Source organism: Alligator mississippiensis, chromosome 1 (genome assembly GCF_030867095.1).
Source record: "Alligator mississippiensis isolate rAllMis1 chromosome 1, rAllMis1, whole genome shotgun sequence".
In the NCBI taxonomy this organism is placed as follows: domain Eukaryota; kingdom Metazoa; phylum Chordata; order Crocodylia; family Alligatoridae; genus Alligator; species Alligator mississippiensis.
Genome location: NC_081824.1, coordinates 206,435,838 through 206,461,023, shown reverse-complemented (window position 1 = coordinate 206,461,023; position 25,186 = coordinate 206,435,838). Strand labels below are relative to the sequence as shown.

Below are 25,186 nucleotides of genomic sequence, written 5' to 3'. Positions count from 1 at the left end.
AAACAGTGGAACAGGTTACTCAGAGGAGTGATAGAAGCTACATCTTTGGAGGTTTTCAAAACCCAGCTTGACAAAACTTTGGCAAGGGTGATCTAGTTGGGGATAGTCTTGCTTTGAGGAGGGGATTGGACTAGGTGATCTCCTGAGGTCCCTTCCAACCCTAACTTGCCATGATTCTTATTCTTTCCCTAGCTACGGGAGAAACAATACTTAACTACCCAACAGGAATGCTGAACGTTTAGAGAATTATCAGAGCCTGTAAAGCACGCTAACACGTGAGTGACAAATACCTAGCAAAGCACTGTTGTAGTTTTTTTCAGATTCTGAAGAAGCCCAGAAAAAATGTCCGTTTGAGGAAACTGCAAATATATGTATGGAAATGTTTGTGATATACTTGCCAGGGACGTGCACAACTGTAGCTTCCACAGATCCCTGTGTTTTTAAGGTTTGCTGGGAGTTACTATAACCTTTTTCATAAGTACACTATGTAATTAGAAGAAATAATAGTAATTTCTTTAGGTAAAGAGACTGCATGTGTTTCAATGTAGGTATGAATGGTACGTCTGGGTCCTTTTAGTAATACTTAATAACTGAATCTGGGAGTTCAACCAATGAAATAAATTTATATAAGGAAATGGTATTTTCTACGTGACTGTAAGATAACAGGAGCTCATCCATAGCATGAATATGCTTGCAGCTCAGGTGCTAATAACTGTGAATATGCATAATATCATTAATTAAGTAGATTGTGTTCTTGCTACAGTTGAGCAAAAGTTAATATATTAGCTCACTATAGAATTTCTGCAAAGCAAAAAGAGATTATTTATATTACTATCTAATTTCTAGCCAACAAAATATGGAAAGGATATTTTCATTAGAGTCCCAAAAGGTGTCATTTTTCTAGTAATAAGGTTTAATTCTACTGGAAAAATGTTATTCATTAATAGCATCTCTGTTGAATTTTTTTCTAGCTGAGCCTCAAATACATTACTCAGGAGACCAAGGTATTTGTCAAATAAAGTATTCACTCTTTTTCCCTAATGTATTTAATACATTATTCAAAATAGCTTGTTTCAGTATTAATACAGTAAAATACTATATTACAGTTGTCCTGTATTAGAAATATATACTATTTAATGAATACTCTACTGGAATATTTGCTAGCAAAACTACATTCATAATAAATTATACAATACTTCTGTAGAAAATGAAACACTAAATAAAAATATTCCCAAGAAATTCAGGGAGGTTAGGGAAAGGTTAGATCGCATTAAAAATGGCCACCCAATCTTACTTAGTTCGCCCAGTTAGATTGACCTAACTAGGGATCTAAATGTGAACTGTACAGAAGTTCAGGAAGGTTAGCTTGACCTAAAAATGGCTGACTTGATCTAAGTTAATTGTACCTCTGAGGTATTCTAACTTAGATTGGGTCTGGCAAGGCAGATCTGTATAGTTCCCAGTGTAAACCCAATCCTGCCAAACCATCCCGGTCCCCACCAACCCCCCATGGATCTTGCTAGGCCCCCTAATTCTCCTGGAGACCCAGCTTGCTTCCCCTAATTTGCCCACTCCTCCTGTAGACACGCTTGCCCCCCCCAATCCTCCCAATCCTCACCATAGACCCTGCTTGACCACTGATCCCTCCCGATCCTCCCTGTGGATCTGCTTAACCTTCTAATCCCCACCCCCTGCAGACCCTACTTGCTCCCACAATCCCTGTGATCCCCCCTAAAGCATTCAGTGAGCTTTAGTTAAAGTGCTGCCACCACCATTTTGAAGCGTAGGGACACTGATACATGAAACGCTGCACTTTAATTAGAATGCCTTTTGGAGCCACTCAATTTAAAGCGCACCCCTCCACCTCTGGATCACGTGTCAAAGCACCTTATGGGAAGATCTAGCAAGATTCAGGCAGACATTTAGACTTGAATTAAGGATTTGGGCAGGGAGGCAATATTAATTTAGATGGCACTGAGTGTACTTCACAAACCTGTATGTGCACAACTATGTACTCTATAAATAGAGAAGTGGAGATTTAGCCTCACAATGTACTTTAGTCATCATAGGTTCAGTGCTGGTAGGACTTGGTACAGGTCCTAGCAAAGGGCTCCAATTGGTGGAAAGACCACATAGAAGGGATTCATCAGCACAAGATGACTGCAGTCTTTCTTCACCAGCCAAGCTTGGTCTCAGAAATGAATGATACTGGGATCAGTAGATAGGGAGAGCTGGGAGATGAATGGAATCAGCAGCCTCTGTCACATGTTAAACTGCCTACTGTGGCAAGGTTTCACAGGCATTCATGGAAACTCCATGGAGTAAAACACATATCGTATCCTCTCCAGTGGGTAAATCCTACTACTCTTGATGCAGCAAGAGTCATTAGTGCAGCGTGTGAATCTGGTGACTACAACTTAGCATGGGGTTGGCTAATCCATTTGTGCAGCAAATGTAGCTTACACTCTGCAAAGGAATGGGTGGAGTTGGGAATCTGGGTGCAGAATATTTCAAAAGGCAGACAAGGTTCTTTGGGTGAATCTGATATCTTTTATTAGATCAACGTAAATAGTTGGAAAAAATGTTTTAGCAAGCTTTCAGGTTTAAAAACCCTTCATCAGGCTGAGGAAGTCTCTGTAGTTGGTGTGTGCTCTTCCTGGATGGAATCTATTCATTCCATTGAGAAAGAGCACGCACTCCAACTGCAAAGACTTCCTCAGCCTGACGAAGGGTTTTTAAACCCGAAAGCTTGCTAACATTTTTTTTCCTAATTATTTAAGTTGGTCTAATAAAAGATATCAGATTCAACCAAAGAACCTTATCTGCTGTGTCCTTAGACCAACATGGCAACAACCTATACCCCTGTAACATGGAGAATATTTCAAAAGGTATCAGAAGACAGAGGCGCATTCTGGCTGGAGAACTTTACACAAATAAAACTCACAAGTAGGAGAAACCAAATGAGCTCCAAACCTGAGAGTTAGAAACAGACTACCTTCTGTTAAATATGTGAGCTGCTAAAATGCCTTTGAGGTAGAACAGGTAGAAAGAATCCTTATCAGCCTCAGTAAGCAATAGCCCATGCACTTATGATAACACATAGGAAAACATTAGCTATTGTTTCCTGGACACTGGGGGGGGGGGGGGGGGGGGGGGGGCAGAGGGAAACTGTCATATACGTAGCAAAAAAGACCATTTTTTTCCTATCTCTATAAAAGCAGACTTATGGGAACCATACATTACTTCCTAGGTTACAGCTCAGCATATATAACCTTTTATGGAATAGAGCCATTTAACATACCAGTTCCAAGGTATAATCTTCCATCACTTCTAGATGCTGTAGCTGAATCCAGGCAGACAACTGGCTCAACTTCAAAACAATGAATGTGCCAACACCTGGAAACCATTGCTTGCCTCATGAGCACAATAGTGTGATTGGGGATGACGTGCTCCGGGCATTTGACAATATCCCCACAAGCAATCATCCAAAACAGTTCATTATTTGTAGTAAAAAGTGTTATTGAGCACCCCTCTAAAGACTGGACTCCCCTTTGCCCTTCCACTCTGTGAGGAGAAGCAAAAATATTGGCACTCCAACCAGTGAGAAGAGAAATCTCAGCCAGCACTGGTTGTTCAGACCACATTACATGCCTTGCATAGCATGACCCTTTCTCTAGCAGAAGGCTGCATTTCACAGAGCAGCATTGATGCTGTTTTCTAGCTAAACACAATGACCTTGATAGTCACAGTGGCTAAAGCCTTGATTTGAACTTGTACAGTGGAGCACTGCCAGCTGGTACCCCCAGAGACCTTCTGCCCCCTCAACAAGTGAAGTGGGGCAGGAAGATTCAATAATAAATCCTGGGCCTGCAGCTACACCCCGTGACAGTGCTTTGATAACAGTGTCACCTCATCTGCTTCAGGTTAGGCTGGCATAAGGCCCATGAAGAATCAGCAGGACCCTTACTGTCAAGGTGTGGTTAACATTGTGACCCTGTGCTTAGACTACACATGAAGGGAGCAGGGAGAAAGCCTCCTGATGAGAAGACAGGGAATGTTTACTTTTTAAACCCTTTGTTTAGCACAAACATGGTAATCTGCACCATATGGTGCAGAGAAACAAAGGCAGCCTCAACCCTGAAGAGCTTGCAAGAAGGCCATACGGGGCTGGGTTCTTCAACTGCACATTCCAGTATTGACCCTGCTGCATTCCCTGAGCAGCATTTGTGAGCTCAGAATCAGACGTGAAGTGCACTGAAAGCATTTCCCAGGAGCCTTGCAGAAGCTGCTTTTCTCTTGAAAGAAGGTAACAGGATGAAAAAATTGCCATAAAGGCAATGGATGGCATTTCTGAAAGGCCTAAGGGTTAGACTTGCAACCTATTCCGAGTGAAGTAGGTAAGTAACTCTGGCCCTCCTAGCTTAAGTCTCATTGAAAGTCCATGTAATTAGGCTCCAAGTGCTCAAATCACTTTTGAAAATGGGCCTTAGGTTTCTCAGTCAGTTAGGATTTTGTGAAAAATGTTACCCTGAATCTGGTGTGTCAGAAATCTGATGCACAATTTGTAATCTATTGAATTTATTTTTCAGGAATTCTGAAAAGAAGAATGGGGAAGAACACCCCATAACAACTAACTGTAGCAAAATCCCCCATATAGTGGGGGAGGTGAAGGCTGTCCTTGTGAGTAAAGCACTGCATGCATTCAGACTCAGCACATTAAAGTTCAAGTCCCAGCCTTGCCATACAGTCCCTGAGAGACTCTAGGCAAGTTGCAAAGGGCCAGACTTGCAAAGGTATATATATAGCCACTTAGATGCAGATGGGTGCCAAGTAGAATTGACATAAGTATCTAACAAGGTAAGTTGCCTATAAGCATCTGCATCAGTTCCAGATCTATAAGGTGGGGAAAATATTTGCATCTTAAATGCTTAGATTAAAGACAAATCCTGCCCTCAGTCACCTCCCAACACTTCCATATAAGTCAATAAGGGTAGTGAGAGTGTATCTAGGGCAGGATTTGGCCCTGAATAGCACAGCAATAGGAAAAAGGATTTGCTGCATGACAAAAATAGACTGAGTGCTTTGTCATGTCTGACAAAGGTATTGAATTCCATAGCACAGATCTATAGTAACTTTGTTAAATTAGAAAAGTTTCCAAAACACATGACCAATCCAAACTGATGCCTGGTCCAGGGTGGATAGGTTTTTCCAAGGGTGGAAGAGGGTTTTAGCACCTGGATAAGTCATCTAACTGACTTGCCCTCTGTTGCTTTGAGTGTTTAACCTTCTAAGTCATCCCATACAGAAGCTACAGATTAAAATAAACACCAATAAAGACTGTATGACTAGGCTGTACAGATCTTATTCAAACTGGACAACATTTACAAATTAAATTAGCAAGATAATTTCACTCAGTGTATCTACACATGCATTTGCACTGCAGAGTTGACTAATTAGCTCAGCAGTAAAGTGCACCATCTACATGTGCGCAGGTAAACTAATTAACTTCACAGTAGATAGTACTGTTGGGGACAGTACTATCTTATTGCAGAGTCATTAAGTCCAGTCAAACACTTGTGTAGATAGTGACTGTGGGGTACAAATTGTATCTGGTCAGCCCAGCCAGCTCGGGGCCAGACCCCTGGCTCCTGTCAGCCTTCTGCTACCCAACACCACCCGCCAAAGCACAGGGCTGACTCCCTCTGCTCCAGCTCAAATTACTGCAGTCCTGGGCATGTAGATGCTGAGCCCAGGAGCAGTTAACTCTGGCTTGAACAGCTCTGGAGTTTATTGCTGCACATTAATAGCACATGTAGATGCACCCAGTAAGAGCAGGGGCTGCTAAAAGAGCAGCAGGATGAACTCAATCCTTGCTTGTTCGGACTTATTTTTTTTAATATCAAATAAACTTGTATGATAGGGATAAATTAGCATAGGCCTATTAAAGCTATTCCTATTCATAACAGGTGAGTGTCTAGTCTATAGAACTGATTCACAGTTTCCTCCTATTTCCTGTACTACTTATGTCATTAAAACACATCTTCATTTATGATCCTAAAAATGTACATTTTATTATACAGAATGGCTCCACTGCCAAACTACTTTCTAAGAAATGTGATTTATCTGTGTATATAAAACGTGTCATGAGTCACATGAAACCTGATAGACGGCTAATGAGAAGCCAATTTGCCTTTGATGCAACACATATGGGCTGTACAAGATGAAAGAATCAAGGCCTCCAACTCATTTTGGTTTGGAAAACCAGACATGAACAATTATTTTTCAACAGATACAGCTCTGGTGCAGGGGGAATATTTGTCAATCTGACTATGGATGGTAGCCAGACATTTGTTGGGTGATGTGCCATACAAAGGGCACTTTCATTTTTGGCCTGGTATAGCATAGCTGAAATACCAAAGACCATGGGTAATTAAGTGGGTTGATGGAAAAGAATGATCAGATGATAAAATGAAATTGGTATGAACATTCTCATAGACTAGTTACTGAGTCTGTCTTTGAGGATCTGTCCCCTGGCTGCAGCTGAGTAATACTTAGTACAGTTTTAGGGGTAAAGGGATACAATGATGCCCTTTGCAGTCCCTCACTTCTGGAACTCTTGTCCCTAGAAATCTGGTCCCCGGGTGAAGCTCACTGTAGACTGTGCCAACTGCCAATGGCCCACAGAACTGTTAAAACAGCTGGGGAGCACTGGAAGCCCAGACAGTCCCAGTCACAACCTTTCACCCCAATCATAATCCCACACTGGCAGCTGGGGAAGGGAGGAGTTACCCATGGGCTGCTACAGCTGCTCTGCACTGCCCATTGATCGTTCTACACAGGGGAAGTTTTTTAAGGGCCTGACCCAACCTGTGTAGGGCCACCTTACACTAGTGGTACAAAGCAGGTGTAGCAGGGACCAGGATCAAGCATTTCATTTTCTGTTTATCTTGTACACCTACGAGATGAATAAGACAGATTCACAGTTTCAGTTAATATTGGCGTTTGGACAGTGTCACTCAGAACTTGACAAAATGGCATTTGTTTTGGAGCTTTGTTAATATTTGGATTGGACAATCTGCTCTAAAAAAATCCCAGAGGCCTTGGAAACAGAGGAAGTGATGAGCAACCCTACAGAGTCCTGTTACTGTGATTCTGGACTGCAAATCCCAGAGACCTTGGGGACAGCAGGAGGAGGAAGCAAACACACAGTCCATTCCAGCTAAAGGTGAGCTCTAGTGCCCCCTGATTTCTGCCCTGAGCCACTGCAAGCATGTGGCTGCATTTCCTGAATCAGAAGTAAATGTGTGTCCAGTTGCTTCTCAGTTTAATCTCTGCAGTTTAGGCTAATCTTCAAAGACTGAATCAATTCAGCCTCGGGCTTTTTGACTGTCTGTACTTAGCTTTGGAGACCAGCCTAGCTGGTACAAACTGGAGCAATCTCATAGGCTGCCCCAACTTCTGCTAAGGAAGAGAGAGAATCAGAGAGTTTTAGCTGACTCCTTGACAGTTCCCCAGCCCCAATTCTCAGCCAAAGCTTCAGAGACTAGGGAATACACCCTCAGATATTCCTTTACCTGGTTTCCAAGTTAAAATGGTGGTACCCTACTTTCACTGGCCTATGGGCAGCAACAGTGAGCAAGTAATGTGGCAGAATCAATATCATATGCTGCTCTCCCTGCCAACCTCAGCATTAGTTTTTAAATTTCCTGTGGCTTGAGCAATGTCCTGTTCCCCATGAGCCATGAGTTATGGCCCACTGAGCTAAATTTTGCACAGTAGCTTACTGAAAACATTGTTTTAAAAATGAATAAATCTTGTACCAATTTCCTTTTGGTACTGGCCAGCTTTGGTCAGTGCAAATCTGTTTAAAGAAGCAAAAACAAGAACTTGTCGTGGTATGATAGCAGCTATTTCACTATGTAATAATATTATGATACTGAGCATTAATATTAAAAGTAAGTCTTCTTTTTAAAAATACCCAAGAGTATTCAGCCAACTGCATTATCTTCAACCATACCATCGCTGGCTGTGACCTTAACTCTTATAATCTAAACAGCTTGGTCAGCAAATATATATAATCCCTGGAAAAACAAAGATGGTGGTCATACAGTAGGCAGGTCTCTTACCTCTGAGCTACGATGACCACAGTCTCAACACAAACTTAAAAGGCACTCCTGGGTATGGTCTCTTCGGGTTGACATTAACAATAAAAGTCAATAAAAGAGCCATGGTACTTTTAGTAAGAACAGAGGCATTACTGACTGAATCTGAATTAGGGTTATAATCACAGGCCCATCTAAATGAAAGTGACTTTGCATTTTAATTGGATGTAGTATTTATTTTCATTCTTTGTCCCAAGTGATTTCATTATGTTGATATACCATGTTATATAGGTATGGTGTACCTATAGCAGAGTCCAGCATGCTTCAGAACAGCATTTGACAAAGTAGTTCAAACATGTAAACTAAGAGCTTGCAACTTTGATTGGATGGTATTGTGGGCTTTCAAGTCATATTGTGATACAATGTTGTATCAGGAGGTAGTGGAATGTGGCAAGGAGAAAAGACTGGGAATCAGAAAAGAAATGCATCCTAAAATAATTCATACCCCAAGAAAGTGCATAACCAGCCAAGGACAGGGTTTGTGTGTTTGCATGTGTACATATGTAAGCATGTCACATGCATGTGTGAAACTGGGTGCCAGGATGTGCTTTCTGATCCCACCACGGTTCCAGTAGATTGAAGTCTTTTAAACTTGACAATGATAGAGAATCTAACAAAAAAGAAATCCACTGTTTCCGAGTGAGATTTTTGCATATGGATATTATATACTATCTTTTTATGCTTCCCTCCAGATGAAAGAAGGGACTGATTACTATAGATCTCTTTTCTCCCTCACCCTATAGGGAGGGAGCCAGCAGGCTGGTGGATCTCACTTTAGAAGAAAAATGATGAGGAAATTCCTAGAAAAGACACCACTTCTTTCATTTGTTGCTGGTGAGAACTCAATCTATTCAGCAGATTCTCTGGATTCCCCAACTCCAGATTCTCTTGCTGAGTCCATCTCCCCAGCCAGAGAGGAGAGGAATGCCTGTGTGAGAAGTACTTCCCCATGCCAGGATAAAAATAAGGAATTGCCTCCCTCCTCTTAGTGGAGGGGGAATAGTGGAGAAGAGGCACTGTGCTCCCTATGCTTTCTTGTACAATTTCTGACTTTTTGCAGAGGGATTTGTAGTTTTTCTGTGCTCTATAAAGCTAAAGCGAGGCATTCTTGACCTATGCTGTTGAGTCTATGTACAGAGAGCAGAGTCCATTGTGACTCTCCGAGTGGCAAATCCCCTCACCATGTTTAAAGACTACTCAGGTCCTGGTATCTCACTGGCCTATAGAAACTCTGTAAAGCATGACATCTGGACCAATATATTTTTTACTTCATGCAAATCTTTCACTAACATTAGCAAGGTCAGTAGAGTGAAAGCACTGATTTGTTAAACAGAAAATACTTTGTTGTTTTATGACATTTAAATTGGCATTAAAATGGCTTTTTTTGGTCTTTGCTAGTGAAAGCAATACAGTTCAGCTGTAGCACTTTGACATCACTGTTCCTCAAGACTTCTGCTAAATTCTTGTCGTTCTTGTCTATGGTGCCTTTGAATACCATCCAGCTGTAAGCAGCAATCTCCTTGGATCCTAGAATATTCAGTCAGGGTGTTGGTTTGTGGATCAGTTGCGCCTTTATAACAAATATGGATGGAATCAGAAAATGTAATAGGGCACCTGGTGTTAAATGCACTGTCAGAGTAAAAATAAGCGACCTTAATCATAACAGCAGCAGGACAGCTCTGCCACTGCTACCACAGTACCACTGAGCATATAGACCCAGCCCTGAAATGAACAACTGCTCTCAAAGCCAGGCAGTTCAATGCAGGTCTCCTATTCTGTACCGAGCACACTGTGGATTGCCTTTTGTTCCTCAGTTTAAGACTGATTTTATGGAGGTCTTAGAACCCTATTCACCCTGTGGCCAGAGAATGCAGCACCAGTCACTATGATGATGTGGCATGAGATGGCTTCAGAGTCCACTCAGGCAGTTTTTGAACATTTGGTCTAGACTCTTTTTTATTATTAAGTTGTTCTGGAGACAGATGGAGAAAAGGGAAAGGAAGATACTTTTTTTTATTATTATTATTATTATTAATAATAATATATTTTGTGTTCCAGGTCAAATCAGCCAAATCGGTTCCAAATCATATTGATTGAGCAGAACTCTATCATTCCAAAAACCATACCAATTGAGCAGGCAGAACTCAATCGTTCTAGACACTATGATGGTACTACAACCAGCAAGCATCCTTCGTCCCAGGCTTTCACCCTGGGACTTCAGATACTCCCAAATCCATTTGCAGGCATCCTACGTGCAGACCCAAGCCTGGAAGTCTTGAGATTCAGGTGCCGCCACAAGATGCCAAGAACTACACTTAATCTGGGCCAAAAGGCCGAGAAGTGAAGATATTTACTTCAGTTTTTAAGCACAGTTGGAACAGCCCTCCATTTAATTTGCTCTTTGCTGCTCTCCTGTTGATAAGGTGTAGTCATTCAGGGAGCATCAAAAACAGCAACAAAAAAACTCCTTGGGGGAAGAGCCACGTGATCAACTAACAAATAAAGAATATACAGAGCAGACAGCTCTTTTCTAATAGAAGTATTTACCCAAATTACAAATACCAAATATTCTTGGAAATAATGAGAATAATTCAAACACATATTTAAACACAGTTTCCAAACACAGTTTCCAAACACATATTTAAAAACTATAAGTTTTCATCATTTCCATATCCTGAAAGAGTCCATGTTTTTGCACTGAAGAAGAGAGGTAGCCAAAGTCAGCATGCATTTGCATGCATTACAGATAGTGGTTGTTCTTCAATGGTCAGCATTCATCAGATCATTGTTCAAATTTCATGGCAATGAATGCAGGATGGGTGGATGAAAAGCTGGATAATCAGAGAGACTCAGTTTTCAGTTACACTGCTGTAAACCCAACGTAACTCCATGGACTTCACTGACACAAATACTGTTGTATGGTACCTCATACCAAAATACCCTTATTATTTCCTATTCTGAGTATAAAGAAATCTAGTCATACCACAGGGATGTACCTACTTGCAAATGCTATTTAAAGTTGTACACTGTTCAATCGTAGCTTGATAACAGTTTCTAACTTGGTATATGAGTAAAAGGTACTTACCTATTCCACATGATGGTGGTATTTTACAGATGTATTTAGGTGGACAAGTTAACTTACAGGCTGGGTTCTGGAAATCAGTTCTTTGGGTGGTCTGTCTGTCATAAGATGGATTATAATGTTGTATATGGGATTTACCAGTTGGCCACCAATGATCCTTGAAAGTCAAAGGAAAGAGAAATGAAAATCTATACATGCCCTTAAGTGTGAACTGTCATTACATTGTCTATAACATCTTTTCAGATCTCACAGAGCTTTAACTCTCCTGCTAGCTCCATGTTTGCTTTATTTACTTTGGATCCTAACACTGACCCTAACCAGCCTACTCTTAAATATGATACAGTCTCATTTTATTTCCCCCTCTTCTGTTTTTCACTGTTATTCTTCCTTCATATAAACACCATTTAACTGTCTCTCAGATTCTGGGGCTTCCCCAGGTGATTTAGGAAAGTGAGATGTCAGGTATATCATTATGTACAAACTGCCTTCTCACACCACTCTTACAAGAGGCCATTGTGGCACATCAAAACCAAACCTGGAAAAAAATGTTTCTAACATTCACATGTTTGGCAACAACATCCCCAGTGCAGAGGGAAACCTGTCTAACATGTTAAAAGCTCATGTTACAAGCTGAGGATAGTCACTATTGTAGCAGAGTGCCTATGCAGACACTCTGACTGGGGGTAAATTTCACCCAAAATGAACCACCCTTTTGCTAAACCAACCAGAGAGTATCTGATTATTTCCTGGCACTATGGAGAGACTCAATGCATTTTATCAGACGGCTCACGTAGAAAGGATTCCATAACCACACTCTAAAATGTTATCTGCCATTTGTACAGGCCGCAGGACTGATCAGAACCATTTTACCTATGCAGAAAGAACGAAAATGCAGTACATTTGCAAAGCAGCCATGTTAGACTAGCCATTTAAACTATCAAGCAAGATGACACCTGGCTTGTTCTCTTCCTTCTGGAGTTCAAGCTTCTCGTTCCTCTGCACTGGGCAGGAAAGCCTACTCCTACATGCTATTTAACAGTTTAAACAGCTAACCTTCTTCCAATGTGGCTGCTTAGCCTACCATACTGTGACACACTTTCTGATGCTGAGAGGCACCTTACTTAAATGAGACAATTCACAGACCAAAGCACTCTTCAGCATTGATAAGGTTCAAAATCCGTCCCCTGCAACATTAAATCATTAGATTAGAGTTAAATTCCCCCCTGTGCAAAGAGCCAGTACACTGTTATCATGTTACCCATTCATGCTGTTTTAAGAGGTGCATCAGCTTTGTGCTCACCTTGTCTAAGGGTCACTTTCCTAGAAATGAAATAGACAATCACACCTTTAAATCAATTTCCTTTAACTATAATACACAAATCAAACCAGAAACTACATGTGATAAAGTAAATCTAAGACTGACTGCATCTGACAAAAGCAAGCTTTACTTATGATTTTCCTAACACTTCTTTGTGCCTGACTATTGTAGGTATCTTCATGCTGTGACTGGTCTTCATGCCATATGCACCGCCATGCCTTGGCACAGCAGAGTGAGTTAGAGAGTTTTAAGACTTAATTCTGAACTTTCTTACTGTGATGGGGTTCAATTCAGATCCTTAGTGCTATTTAATGTAGTTCTCTCATGCTGCATAGAGGTATATATTATTTAGAGTATGATATTCGTTGGAAAGATAATGCCAAATGATCCCACCTCTTTTTTCATAGTAGGTTTGGTTTCCATATAGACTATTGGTTCATTTAAGAACCTGACATCACAGTCAATGACTTTTGCATAACGTGGGTATGGATGATTGCGTTGCTCTGGTGAACATGGTGGCTCACGCGGTTTGTTTTCTCTATTGAGCTTTTCTAGCCTCTTAACTGGCTCTGGCATATCACGATAAAATACTCTAGAGGTATCTGGGCTGGAAGACAAAAGAAGACCAAGACATGACTATTTTCACATACAAACGCTATAACGTGTTGATAGTTAATCTATTTATATCACATAAAACAGGATAAGAAAATAGTATCTGCTAAGAACTTAAACAGGCTTAAATCCCATTTCACTCACTATTGTAACTGCAGGATCTGATTTCACTGCACCTACTGTGGGATTACATGAGTGTACATGGCAACAGAATTTAACTTCTATGGTATGCTTCTTCCCACTCACTAGTTTTGGATAAGTGTAACTCAGTGTTAGTCCCAATGCATGCTGAAGAAATCAGAATTGGCTAGTCAAATATTTGTACAACATTAGATTGTTGCAATATGAAAGTTGGCATCTCAGGTCTGCTTCCCTTTAAATATTTACATATGTCTCTAACTTGATACAGTCTGCACAAAACTATTTTGTGTTGCAAATGCTTGAGGCCAGCTCCTTTACATGTTCTACCTTCTATTCCTGATCCTTCCTAATCTGGTTTTTGCTCAGGCCAGTCTACCAGGACAGTCCTCCCAAGCATTCTTAATGATTTGTTCGTAGCTAATTCCAAACGGCTGACTTCTATTCTTATCCTTCTTAACTAATCAATAGCTCACTTATGTCTCTATCACCTTGGCACATTCTTTTTTCCTTACTCTACTCTCCAATGGGTTTTTTCCAACTTATCTAATCAATCTTCCGTAGCATCTTAAGATAATCACCTTCCTTTCCTGACTCCTTTCTCAGCGGCTGCTCCAGAACATTCTGTTCTGAGTCTCCTACTCTTCTCTGTTTATGCTCTCCCTTTGGTGATATTATCTCTGATCACAGCCAACAATATCATTAGCATGCTGATGACCTTAGTTACGCTCCCCCCCTTCCTTCCCTTTCTCCCTGTAGTGTTTCATTCTGCTCCTACCAGTTTCATCTCTATTTCCAGAAGGCAAATTATCATTAATTAAACATGAAAGTAATAAAATAAAATAGCATTCTATTAAAACAAAAACCAAAACCTGCCCAAGTACCTCAGAAACAGTTCTATGATATAAGGATTGGTATGTTATTAGAGAAGCAACATATTGACTAGATATGACCAATATTTTGACATAAAAATGGCTTCTTGGAAACCAAAACTATCCATTTCCAAAAGAAGTAATATTAACCTTACTCACATCAAAGCTTCAGGTCTTGAACAGAAAATAAGCTGCCAAATACAGGTAATGATACCAAATGATGTCAATCACTTATATAATTAATCAGTGGACTCAGGGTAATCAATAAATAAGGAGTCAATGAGAAGCCATGGCATTTGGGCACTAAAAAAATCTCCCTTTTTCCACTGAAACAGTACTACTAATAATTTTGTTAGCATTATGGCTTTGCCTAAGGTCCTGCACAGGATTTCATAGACATTAGACATTAGGGCTGGAAGGGACCTCAGAAGATCATCCAGTCCAGCCCCCTGCCCAAAGGGCAGAAAGTCAGCAGGGATCATAGGATCCCAGCAAGATAGATATCCAAATGTCTCTTGAAGGCATTCAAAGTAGGTGCTTGAACCACCTCCGGTGGCAGTCTATTCCAAACCTTGGGGGCTTGGACACTAAAGAACTTCTTCCTTATGTCCAGCCTGAAACAGTCATGGAGGAGTTTGTGATGATACTCTACTGTTCTGTGTATTGCAAGCTTACCATGTACTGGGTACTGTACAAACCCAGAACAAAAAGACAGTCTCTCTCCTGCAATCTGACCCAGCTTCTGCAGAACTCAGTGACTATTTCTCCATTGATTACAACTGGAATTAGCTCAGTAGTCTGAGGTGTTTACAACCTAGTTTCATACTATGCATCTCATCCATTTACTGTCCAACGATTTCTTTAATTTTATTTATTTACTAATTGGTTATTGGACTGGAGGAGTGCAGCCTTTACTTTGGTAACAAGCTGACTTGTAACTTTAGCAGCACTTGGCAGTTTAGGGCTGTGTTTACTGAGTACCCATGTTTATGAATTCTAGTAGTTTTGCTAAAGGCTGGTTCAGGTGCATTTAATGTATAACAAAAACGAATCAGGATTAGATCTTTCCTTCCTTTCCTGCACAATCCTTCATTTAAAAACATAGAACTCAAAGGGACTGCTTGGGTCAATGAATACAGTATCCTGATATCATAGGCAGTGATGGTATATAATCCCTTTCACAAACTGATCAAGTTCCATTTTATAACTAGTTAGGTTTCTTGCCCCAGTCACTCCTCAGATAGTTAGGAACCTTCTTTTAATTTCCAGCCTAAATTTATTCATGGCCAGTTTATTCCGATTTCTTTGCATCTAAACATTGTCTTTATGTTAAAAGAGCTGCTCTTTCTCCTTGGATTTTAACATCCTGATATAAACTTACTGTGAAAGGCAGTGATGCCCTCAAGTACACTGTGCCGCTTCAGGCAGACTAAACCAGAAGCAACACAGTCCTTTCCATAGATGGGCTAATTAGCACAGAGCTGCTCTAATTGGCACCGTCATTCTTCAATGCTAATTCACCTGCCTACTGAGCCATAGAGTCGCTGCTTGGAGCTGTGCAGCATGTTTGAGGGTGCCACTGCCTGGCACAGTAAATTTACCATGCAAGTATGGCCTTAATTTCAGGCTCTTCATTCCCCTGGTAATCCTAGTCATTTTTGCCAAGCCTGCTGCAATACAAATTCTCCATTCTTGAACAGTGTGACTAGAACTGTATGCTCGGTGAAGGACCAAAAGTAAAGTCGCTGCATTAGTGTCAGACTACATTTCGGTTAACAATCTCTGCTCTTCTCTCTTAGCTGAGAAGCAGTGTGTATGAGCCTGCTGGCAACACCACCGTAGTGCGGCTACACTGCTTTTAGTTCTGTGTTTGACTTTGCATTTTGTAGCATTAAATTCATCCCACTTCTACACTTCAGCTTTCAAGGCTATCTGATTCTTTTTGTAAGGTATTCCCAATCCTCTGTCCTGGTGATACTTCCCAACTTAGTGTCATCAGCAAATGTCATTAACACATTTACTTTATGTGCAATGTCACTAATGAAAACATTACATAAGATTATTTCCAAGACCAGTGCTTGAGAACTCCACTTGACAATTTCCCTCCAACACAACACTCCTCTTCTCAGTATCCTGCATTGCCTCCCCTTTCACTAGTCCCTTATTCAGCTTAAAATTCTGCTACCAGTCCCTGTTATATTTTTCCAAGGACATTCTGAAATAAAATTACTCCAACTACAAGTGTACAAGCTATACAGGGAACTACACGTGTACAAGCTATATGGAGATTGCCATTAACAGATTCAACAAAAAATAACTTTAGATTCTCATGTGCACAGTCAGCACGTTCACATAGTTTAAATAATAATTTCCCTTGTGTCGCTGTATTAGATGTTTTACCAAATCCCATATGGGTCTATCACATTTCTTCTGTCCAGAGCAGTATTTCTCAACCTTTTAGGTAGCAAGTACCCCCTAACTTCTGAAAAATTTAATTAGTACCCCAACACTCAATTTTCCAGGGGATTTTATATTTACAGATTAATGTGTGCTATATGTTGGAAGAAGGGCTGTGTATATAAGGCCATGATATAACAGCATCTATAGCATGTCTGATCTGGTGTGGATAGGGTTGCCACCTTTTACACCAGGGGTGCACAACTCAGGTATGTACCTAAGCTAGAGGTGACGTTGCACAAAGCTAGGAGGGCTTAACCATTTTGTCCTGTTTCTGTTTACCTCTGCTTTTTATTCTTTAACTTCTGTTCCAAAGTCTTGCATAGTCTATTTTTACTGGCCACTTTCCCCACCATAGATTCATAGATACTAGGGTCGGAAGGGACCTCAATAGATCATTGAGTCCGACCCCCTGCATAGGCAGGAAAGACTGCTGGGTTCAGATGACTCCAGCCAGATGCCTATCTAACTTCCTCTTGAAGACCCCCAGGATAGGGGAGAGCACCACCTCCCTTGGGAGCCCATTCCAGACTTTGGCCACTCTAACTGTGAAGAAGTTCTTCCTAATGTCCAGTCTAAATCTGCTCTCTGCTAGCTTATGGCCATTATTTCTTGTAACCCCCAGAGGCGCCTTGGTGAGTAGAGCCTCACCAATTCCCTTCTGCATCCCCGTGATGAATTTATAGGCAACCACAAGGTCACCTCTCAACCTTCTCTTGCGGAGGCTGAAGAGGTCCAGGTGCCCTAGTCTCTCCTCATAGGGCTTGGCCTGCAAGCCCTTAACCATATGAGTGACCCTTCTCTGAACCCTCTCCAGGTTATCCACATCCCTCTTGAAGTGTGGCGCCCAAAACTGGACGCAGTATTCCAACTGCGGTCTGACCAGTGTCCAATAGAGAGGAAGTATCACCTCCTTGGTTCTGTTCGTCATGCATCTGCTGATGCACGATAAAGTGCAGTTAGCTTTGCTGATGACTTCGTCACACTGACGACTCATGTTCATCTTGGAGTCCACTAGGACTCCAAGATCCCTTTCTACTTCCGTGCTGCCGAGCAGGTCATTTCCTAGGCAGTAGGTGTGCTGGACATTTTTCCTCCCTAGGTGCAGCACTTTGCATTTCTCTTTGTTAAATCACATTCTATTGTTTTCTGCCCATTTGTCCAACCTGTCCAGGCAATGAAGTTAATCTTCATAGTCCGCAGAGTCCTGCAGACATCAGTGACTTCTATGTGTTTCTCATGTGGCTAAATTTTGCAGATTTCAACTTCTATACCTCTCACACATCCATTAACTTTTGCTAAAAAGCAATCATGATCCATGTTCTTGTGAACTTACTCCTTAATTTCTGGAGTCCAGCTACTGAGGAAATAGCAGAGCAGAATGACCAGATTGTTTGGAGCTGTATTACGTTGGCAAAGAAAGCTCCCTGAGGCTAGAGGAGTTGATGTAGGTATCTCAGTGAGCCAGTCCAGCTGTACAGAAAACTGACCACTGCCCAGCTGTTTCCCACAGGGAGCTCTTCAAAGAAATCAGGGGAAAGACAAATACTGTCACAGCTGTGACCCACATGCACAGGGATAGTCACTCCAGAAGATTATTCTCTGGATGGGCTCAAAGTTTCTCTCAGCCTTATTAATTCTGCCCTACTTTGTGAATTCTTCCCTTTTTTAAATCATTGGGATTATAGTGACAACTTCTTTTGAAGCCAGATAATCAAGCACAGGAACCCCAGTTGATAATCTGCTCATGAATATTCTAGCAGATGATTCTTTGCCTCATTATATCCATCACCTAACCTGTGTGTTAAACCAGTTTATTATGGCTCGAGAGCAGTTGCCGCTAAAGTGGCAAGAGAATCCTGCAACCTTTAGGAACAGTGGCCTTTATGTGAGCTTGTGCCACTCAGATTCAGGCTGCTCCTGGGGCTGGTAATGTTTCTTTTACGGCCCGCACCTGCCAGAATATAGGCCAGAACATTGCAAGCCCGATAACAGACCCTTTCAAAATTCCACAAATAAGTCGCATTGGCCCCAAAAGTGGTAGGCTAGGTGCAGGGCCAACACAAAGCTATTCTGTAAGATCTGAAGTCACTTGGTTGAGAAGCTCCTTCAACTTGGACTTCCTAAATGGATGTGCAATCAGACACTTCTAATTATTTGTGGTTACACTAGAACTAAGCAGAACCTGAAAGAACGGAAGAGATAAATCATACTTTGCTACGTGCCTTGCCTTCTCCTGCTACCAGAGCTCTGCTGCCCAAGCCGAATATCACCATGTGTAAGGTGAAGTGACTGAAGTTAGCAACATTTTTCTTTACTAGTGAGCGCTGCTGTGCATAGTGTGACACATAAAAAGATTGATGTGCTTGAGAGGTGTCCCCAGAACAGCTTCAGCGCCTCATTTCCAGGTTTGGTATGTGTACGTGGAAGCTTGAGAGTGGCCTCCCAGGGGTGTCAGGGTGCAGCATAGACACAGACTAATGCAGGATCAACTTGAGTGGGCGCATGTCCTGGACTGGCCAGAACTGACACAGTCCCGGAGAATCTCACGGGGAAGGCGTGTGGGGCTCAGATCCTGGGCCGTGCACGTGCGGCTGGTCCCATGTGTGCCACATGCAGCATCCAGGTGAACTTGGACCCAGAAGCAGCACTGGGGGCCAAATGTGGCCTGCGAGCTGCATCTTTGCCACTCCTGCCATAACACAACCGGGAAAAGGCTTGTGCACCCCTTGCATCTGGCCAGCTCCTCTCATACAGTGCCTGGCACCAGGCTCTCTGGCTGCACACCACTACAGTGGTATCCACGGGACATGGCACACCAGCAACCTCCCCCATGGCGCCTGAGGAGTGTAAGGCTGCTGGGTCCTCCCTTGGCAGGGGGATGCCCGGCGAAGCAAAGGCTGCGTGCCCCGTCCCCTCCCCCCATCCCCAGGTGCCCGCAGGGCAGCCCCGCAGAGGCATCCTCCCTCCCTCAGGCAGCCCGGGCAGCACTTACGGGCGCAGCGGGCCCCGCTTCTTGCGGATGGCCGGGATCACGGGGGGCTGCCAGTGGGACATGGCGGCGGCGGGAGCAGGGCGGGCGGCGGCGCGCGCTGAGCCCGGGGCAGCTCGGAACGCGGCCCATTGTGACCGCCCCGTTGCTAGGCGACCCGCGCCGCGCGGTTGCTAGGAGCCCCGGGGGCCCGCCCCGCCCCTCGGCCTCGCTCCGTCCCTCTGAGCTGCTCCGGCCCGTCCCGCCGCCTGTGCTCGGCTCCCCTCAGCAAGGGGCAGGGGGAAAGGGACTTCCCGTGTCCCTTCTCAGCTTCCTACTGGCTGGTTGTTTTTTCCCACAGGGAAAATAAAGCCAGGGCGAGTGACAAGCCGGTGTTTTCTGAGGGGGGCCTCGAGCCCGGGGGGAATCTGCCTAGGAGGGGAGTAAAGCACAGGGGCAGGGCTGGGGCACAAGCCTAATGAGGAGAGGCGGAGGGAACTGGGTTTATTGAGTCTGGAGAAGAGATTTTGTTTTAAATTTGTGTCCAAGGCCAAATGAGCCAAAACTAATTCCAAATCCGAGTCCCGCACCATTACTACTGGCAGACACCCTCCACCCGCACCGGGGGCTTCAGATGGTCCCAAAATCTTTGGTGGGCATCTTACTTGCAGGCCCTGGGCTTGGGGTTCAGATGCCCCCAGGGTCTGCTTGCCCTCAGCCAGAAGGCCCTGGGAGCAAGCCAGGGGAGTCTGGAGAAGAGAAGAGTGAGGGGGGATTCATTTAATAGCAGCCTTCAAGAGTCCAGCAGAGGGCAGCGAGCATGGTTTGGGGGCTGGGGCACATGCCTTGTGGAGAGGTGGGGGGAACTGGGCTTACTGAGTCTGACAGGAGAAAACGGAGAGGGGATTTGATTGCAGCCTTTGCTCTCTGAAGGCGGGTTGGAAAGAGGATGGAGCTGCCCTGTTCTTAGTGGTGGCAGATGGCAGGACAACAGTGGTCTCAAGCTGCAGCAAGGGGAATTTAGATTAAATATAAGGAAAAACTCTCTCCCTAAGAGGGTCATAAAGCACTGGAACAGGTTATCCAGGGCGGTGGTGGGATCTCCATCCTTGAAGGTGTTTAAGACTCAGGTAGACAAAGTTTCAGGTGGGATGATCTAGTTGGGGATGGTCCTGCCTTGAGCAGGGGTTTGGACTCGGTGACCTCCTGAGGTCCCTTCCAACACCCCTTTTCTTTCATTCTCTGATTTTACAATCATAATCTGGGTCCTTTCTCATCACTCAACTAGCTCAAAGATGCTATGAATCCAGCAGAAAATGGCCCCTAGGAAATGACCCCTCCCCTGTCACACAAGTCACCTTGAGCCACCCTGGCCCTGACCAGGCAGCAGTGATGGTGGCAGATCAGGTCCCAGCCCTGGTACTCAAATCCAAGACAAGGCTTTTTTTCCCCTCCATGTTAAGCAAAGAAATAAACCTTATCTTGGCTTTGAGTATGTAGAGTAGTTATTGTTTGGGGCTGAATCGGCATTAAGGTTAATTCACCTCATGGTCAAAGTACTGGTGGCTTCTCCCCACCCCCATCATTCCCACCCGGTATCTGCCTCAAGCATAACTTACTCAGAAAGGAGAATCTGGTCCCCAGCATAGATAAGCATCCTGTCTTATAGCCAGTATTTTAGTCAGACATGAAAAACACAACTCTAACTGCAGGGGAAGTAAAAATAACTCCAGCTTCTAGAGTCTGGCTTGCAGTAGGGATCCACTATCAGCTCACCTGCTGGATTTCACTCTAAATTTCCCCAGGGTAGACACTGCCACAGAGTCAACCCCCCCTGTACACACCTGCCAAAAAGGGACAAGACAGACTCATAACTAGGTTCTGTCAGGGAAACTGAATGGGTCATTTGAACTAGTGTTGAAAAACATCTAAACCAGACAAAAGCATTGAAGGCAGCTTCAGGGAATTCTTTCTTGTTTTTTTAACGCTTGATGACTCCGTCAAACAGCACTGTAGAAAGGTAACTGTTATTTCACCACCAGTTCAAGGGAACCCAGAGCTAAAACCTATGTCCAACACCAGTTCAGCTTCCTGATGGGTGACAGCACCAGCTTTTTAAGCAGATTCCCCACTCAACTGTAACAAGAGTCTTTTGTCCTTTTACTAAACTTCAGCTCTAAATTCAACATTGGATGCTCTCACCTGGTCACCCAGATTTGGGTTCCATCTGGGACAAAGTTGTTCTGAATTGTTATTTTAAGATTTAGAGTTCAGCTGCCTTCTGCACTCCAAATTAAAAATCTAAATTCTGGAAACTGTAAACCTACACACTACGTGAACTTAACACCTTGACCTGCAAGGAAAAGACATTTATGACACCCGTGGTACAACTAAAACTAAATAGATTAGCTAAGAGGGTATTTAGGTATAGCCTTAGGTATTTAGAATAGCCTTATGGAAGGATTTTGTCATCCTGGTTAGATTGGTTCAAATATTGTTTCCTTCTAGCAAGCAGGAAGGTAATCAGTTGGGGCACCTGCTTTTCCAAATGTTTGCTATTCATTCAGTTGATACATGATGTGAGTATGGATCCAGAGTTTTCTTTTTAGGTGTGGAGAACTCTGTGAAACTGTATTAGATATCTAATAACAACAGCAGAAGGCAAGGCACAGTGTCACCTTATAAACCAACTCATTCAGAGCAGCATAAGCTTTCATAGGCTACAGCCTACTTTGTCACCTGCTGTGAATGGACTTGCAGAGAGCAGGATACTAAATATAAAGGAATAAAGTCATAACAACAAAGCTGTAAATAAAGTTCTAATAACAAAGGGATATAATTGATTTAGGAGGTTAATAGTTTGCTTTTCTTGGGTTAAACTAGCCTGCCTCTGGAGTTTAATTTGATTTGACCAAGCTTAATTTGATTGGTCAAACCAGAAGCTTATTTTCCCCCACCATGTGTACACAAGATTTTTTTAAATTGATGTTAAATGCTTATTTATTTATAGTGATAGGGAGGGATAGTTTGACCAGATGAAAATTCATTATTTGCCTGCAGAAAAAAAATCACAAACAAGCTTTTATGCAAAGACCTCCAAATAGAAATCAGCTAGCTCTGATCAATTAGTGGTGGCTTCACTCATCTCAAATGAGTAGAAAGGTGCTCGCCTCCTCCTTGTGTGCCATCTCAAACAAAGCTCCCTCAAATCAGCACTTGCAGACTGTTATTATCCTGAACTACCCCTTATCTTTACATAATTATAGTTGTGGTGCATGTATTGCTATAGTGATGGCTGTGTCAGCGCTTTCCTTATAAGCGCAGAGTTTAAAGGATTTGTAACTTGGCCATTCCAATTTACCCCTCTATGACCTCGCTCTACAATGTAGCAGCCTGGGAGAGTGACAGGAGATGTATCTTATGTCACTAAAAGGGGACTGATCCAAGCAGAGTGGGGGGTGCCAGCATTTTCCTGAAGCTACAGTTATGTGAAAATAAAGAAAACTCAATGTTTGCATGCAAGAAAGGACTTTGAAGTGAGGGACAGAAGTTCTTGAGGAACAGTTTTCTTATCCTTTTATCTCCACCTCCAGCTTGTATTTTTCAACATGCTTATTTGTTTTACTCAGCTAGACAGACACTTTCTCTTTTTCGCATGGGTGGTTAACACAATCCCACTGTGGCTTGACACTGTCATGGAACATCACCCCCAAATACCCAGCATGGTGTGACCATGAAAGCAGGAAATCCATAGAGAAGCTGTAACTACATTACAATGGCCGCATCTACACGAGGCGCTTAATGCGCAGTAGCCTAATAACTGTGCAATAACATGTCACAGCATGGACAGTGCTAATACCTTACTGTGCAGTATTATTAGGCTACTGCACAGTAGTATCACTAAAAAGGTGTTCGCTGGTGCTACTATGCAGTAACTGTAGTTACTGTGCATTTACTTAGTACTTCATTAAGCAAGTACTAAAGTAAATGTGCATTAATAAACGTGTAGATGTGACCAGTGAGTAGCTAAAGACATTAGCTGTTGCTATCACCTACAGCAAAAGTGCTAGAAGAGGTTGGTAGGGAAACAGAAACTGAGACTGTACTTGGTGCAGCATTAGAAAGGAAGTTACATCCTGATCAGTGGTGAAAGACTGAATGAAAATTCAGAGGCAAGTGTCAGAGGAGAATTGCAAGGATTTCTGGGAGTTTGCAGACTACCAAACTCTAGTTGATCTCAGACTCAAGGGAGGTGAGAGGAGACTGATGGAAGAGATTCCCTTGGAATATGCCATTAGGATATGAAATATCAAGTTTAGTGCAAAGTAATCCTATTGAAGAGCAGAAAGAAAGCAACTCAAAGCAGAGCATTCTGTCTATATTTCAGAATTACACAATGCAGTCATCTGTATTTACATGAAATAAGGCAAACTGTTACCAAATCTGATAACTCTCTCTAATCCCCCAGATCTAGGAACTATCACAAGTATAAAGAAGCATAGTCTATCACGGTGTAGCCTACCCACTTAGGTTGGATACAGTGTAAAATGCAAATCCTGTCTCTGAACCCTGGTCAAGTTTTGAATGTCTTAGATAGCTATGACTTGCCTTTCTCTTTGGCCCAGGTATGGCTCATTTGGGGCTCATTTGTGGATTATGCTCCAACTTTGTGTTGGGGAGTTGAGTTGCATCATGGAGGAGGTGACCAGGGGATAGTAGAATAGTGCCTCCCACTTCACACTGCACAGCTAGCCAAGCAAGCCTTCTGGCTGAAGGGAAGTGGAGAGATGTCCATAGGCTCTGCTGCTCTCTGCTTCACCCCCTTTGATGTCCTAGCCTCACTTAAGAAGAAAGGGAATCAGAGCAGAAGGAGAGATTAGAGAAGGGAGGGAGTTAATGCCTTGGTTCAGCAATAAGCTTTTCATTGAGTTACAGCACAGAGAGGAAGGAGATGAAAATAAACAGGGCAGGATGGAAGTTACTGATCAATCAAAACTATCTGTTTTAGGAGAGAGGGTGTACTCATGCATGTGTGTGTGGTCTTTTGATTAGAATACTGGAGACCTACCTTTTACTTCCAGCTTTGTCACTGAGTCACCATTTGACCTCTACATGCCAGTCTCCCATCTGTAAAATGGGGATAATGATAATAAATGTTACTGTCATTTGAAAATGCTTATGGGTGAAAAATCCGTGTTTATGTTTGGCATGAAGGGCTTATTGGCACACGTTTAGGATGACTCCATTAAGCCAAGCAGGTCAATTAAAACAAATGCCCATGAAACCCTAATCCTAGCCATCCTGGACTTGGGTTCAGTCATGTATGTTGAATGAAAAATGTAGGACTTCTTTGAAGCTGTTTATTGGTGCTATTTTCACACTGATTCACTTGAAATTTCAGGTTTCATATGCTTACCTGCATAGGTCTTTGGTGGGCAAAAATGAGAGTTAAGAAAGAGCTGAAATTTTATGCTAGAGTGAAAACAAATCTCTCTGGCATATTATCTGAAAGGAGCTCTGAGGTTTGAAATGGGATGCAGTGCTTCCAGCAGAGATGAATTAGTAGGTAGAATG

General features: G+C 42.7%; 1 protein-coding gene across 3 annotated transcripts in view; it reads right to left on the bottom strand.

Annotated features, from left to right (window-relative positions):
• Positions 1-24,755, bottom strand: part of C1H2orf73 (chromosome 1 C2orf73 homolog) — a 36,616-nt gene extending 11,861 nt beyond the window's left edge. The window contains exons 1-3 of one of the 3 annotated variants that reach the window (XM_019500845.2): positions 24,681-24,755; positions 12,956-13,169; positions 11,248-11,401 (exon numbers count right to left, since the gene is read on the bottom strand). In XM_019500845.2, coding sequence (XP_019356390.1) covers positions 11,248-11,401; positions 12,956-13,138 — 337 coding nt within the window. In that variant the 5' untranslated portion in view covers positions 13,139-13,169; positions 24,681-24,755. Of the gene's footprint in view, positions 1-11,247; positions 11,402-12,955; positions 13,170-19,636; positions 19,795-24,680 lie in introns of those variants that run through there. The other 2 variants (XM_006274450.4, XM_059719377.1) reach the window with 2 other exon arrangements.
• Between the last annotated feature and the right edge of the window lie 431 nt (positions 24,756-25,186).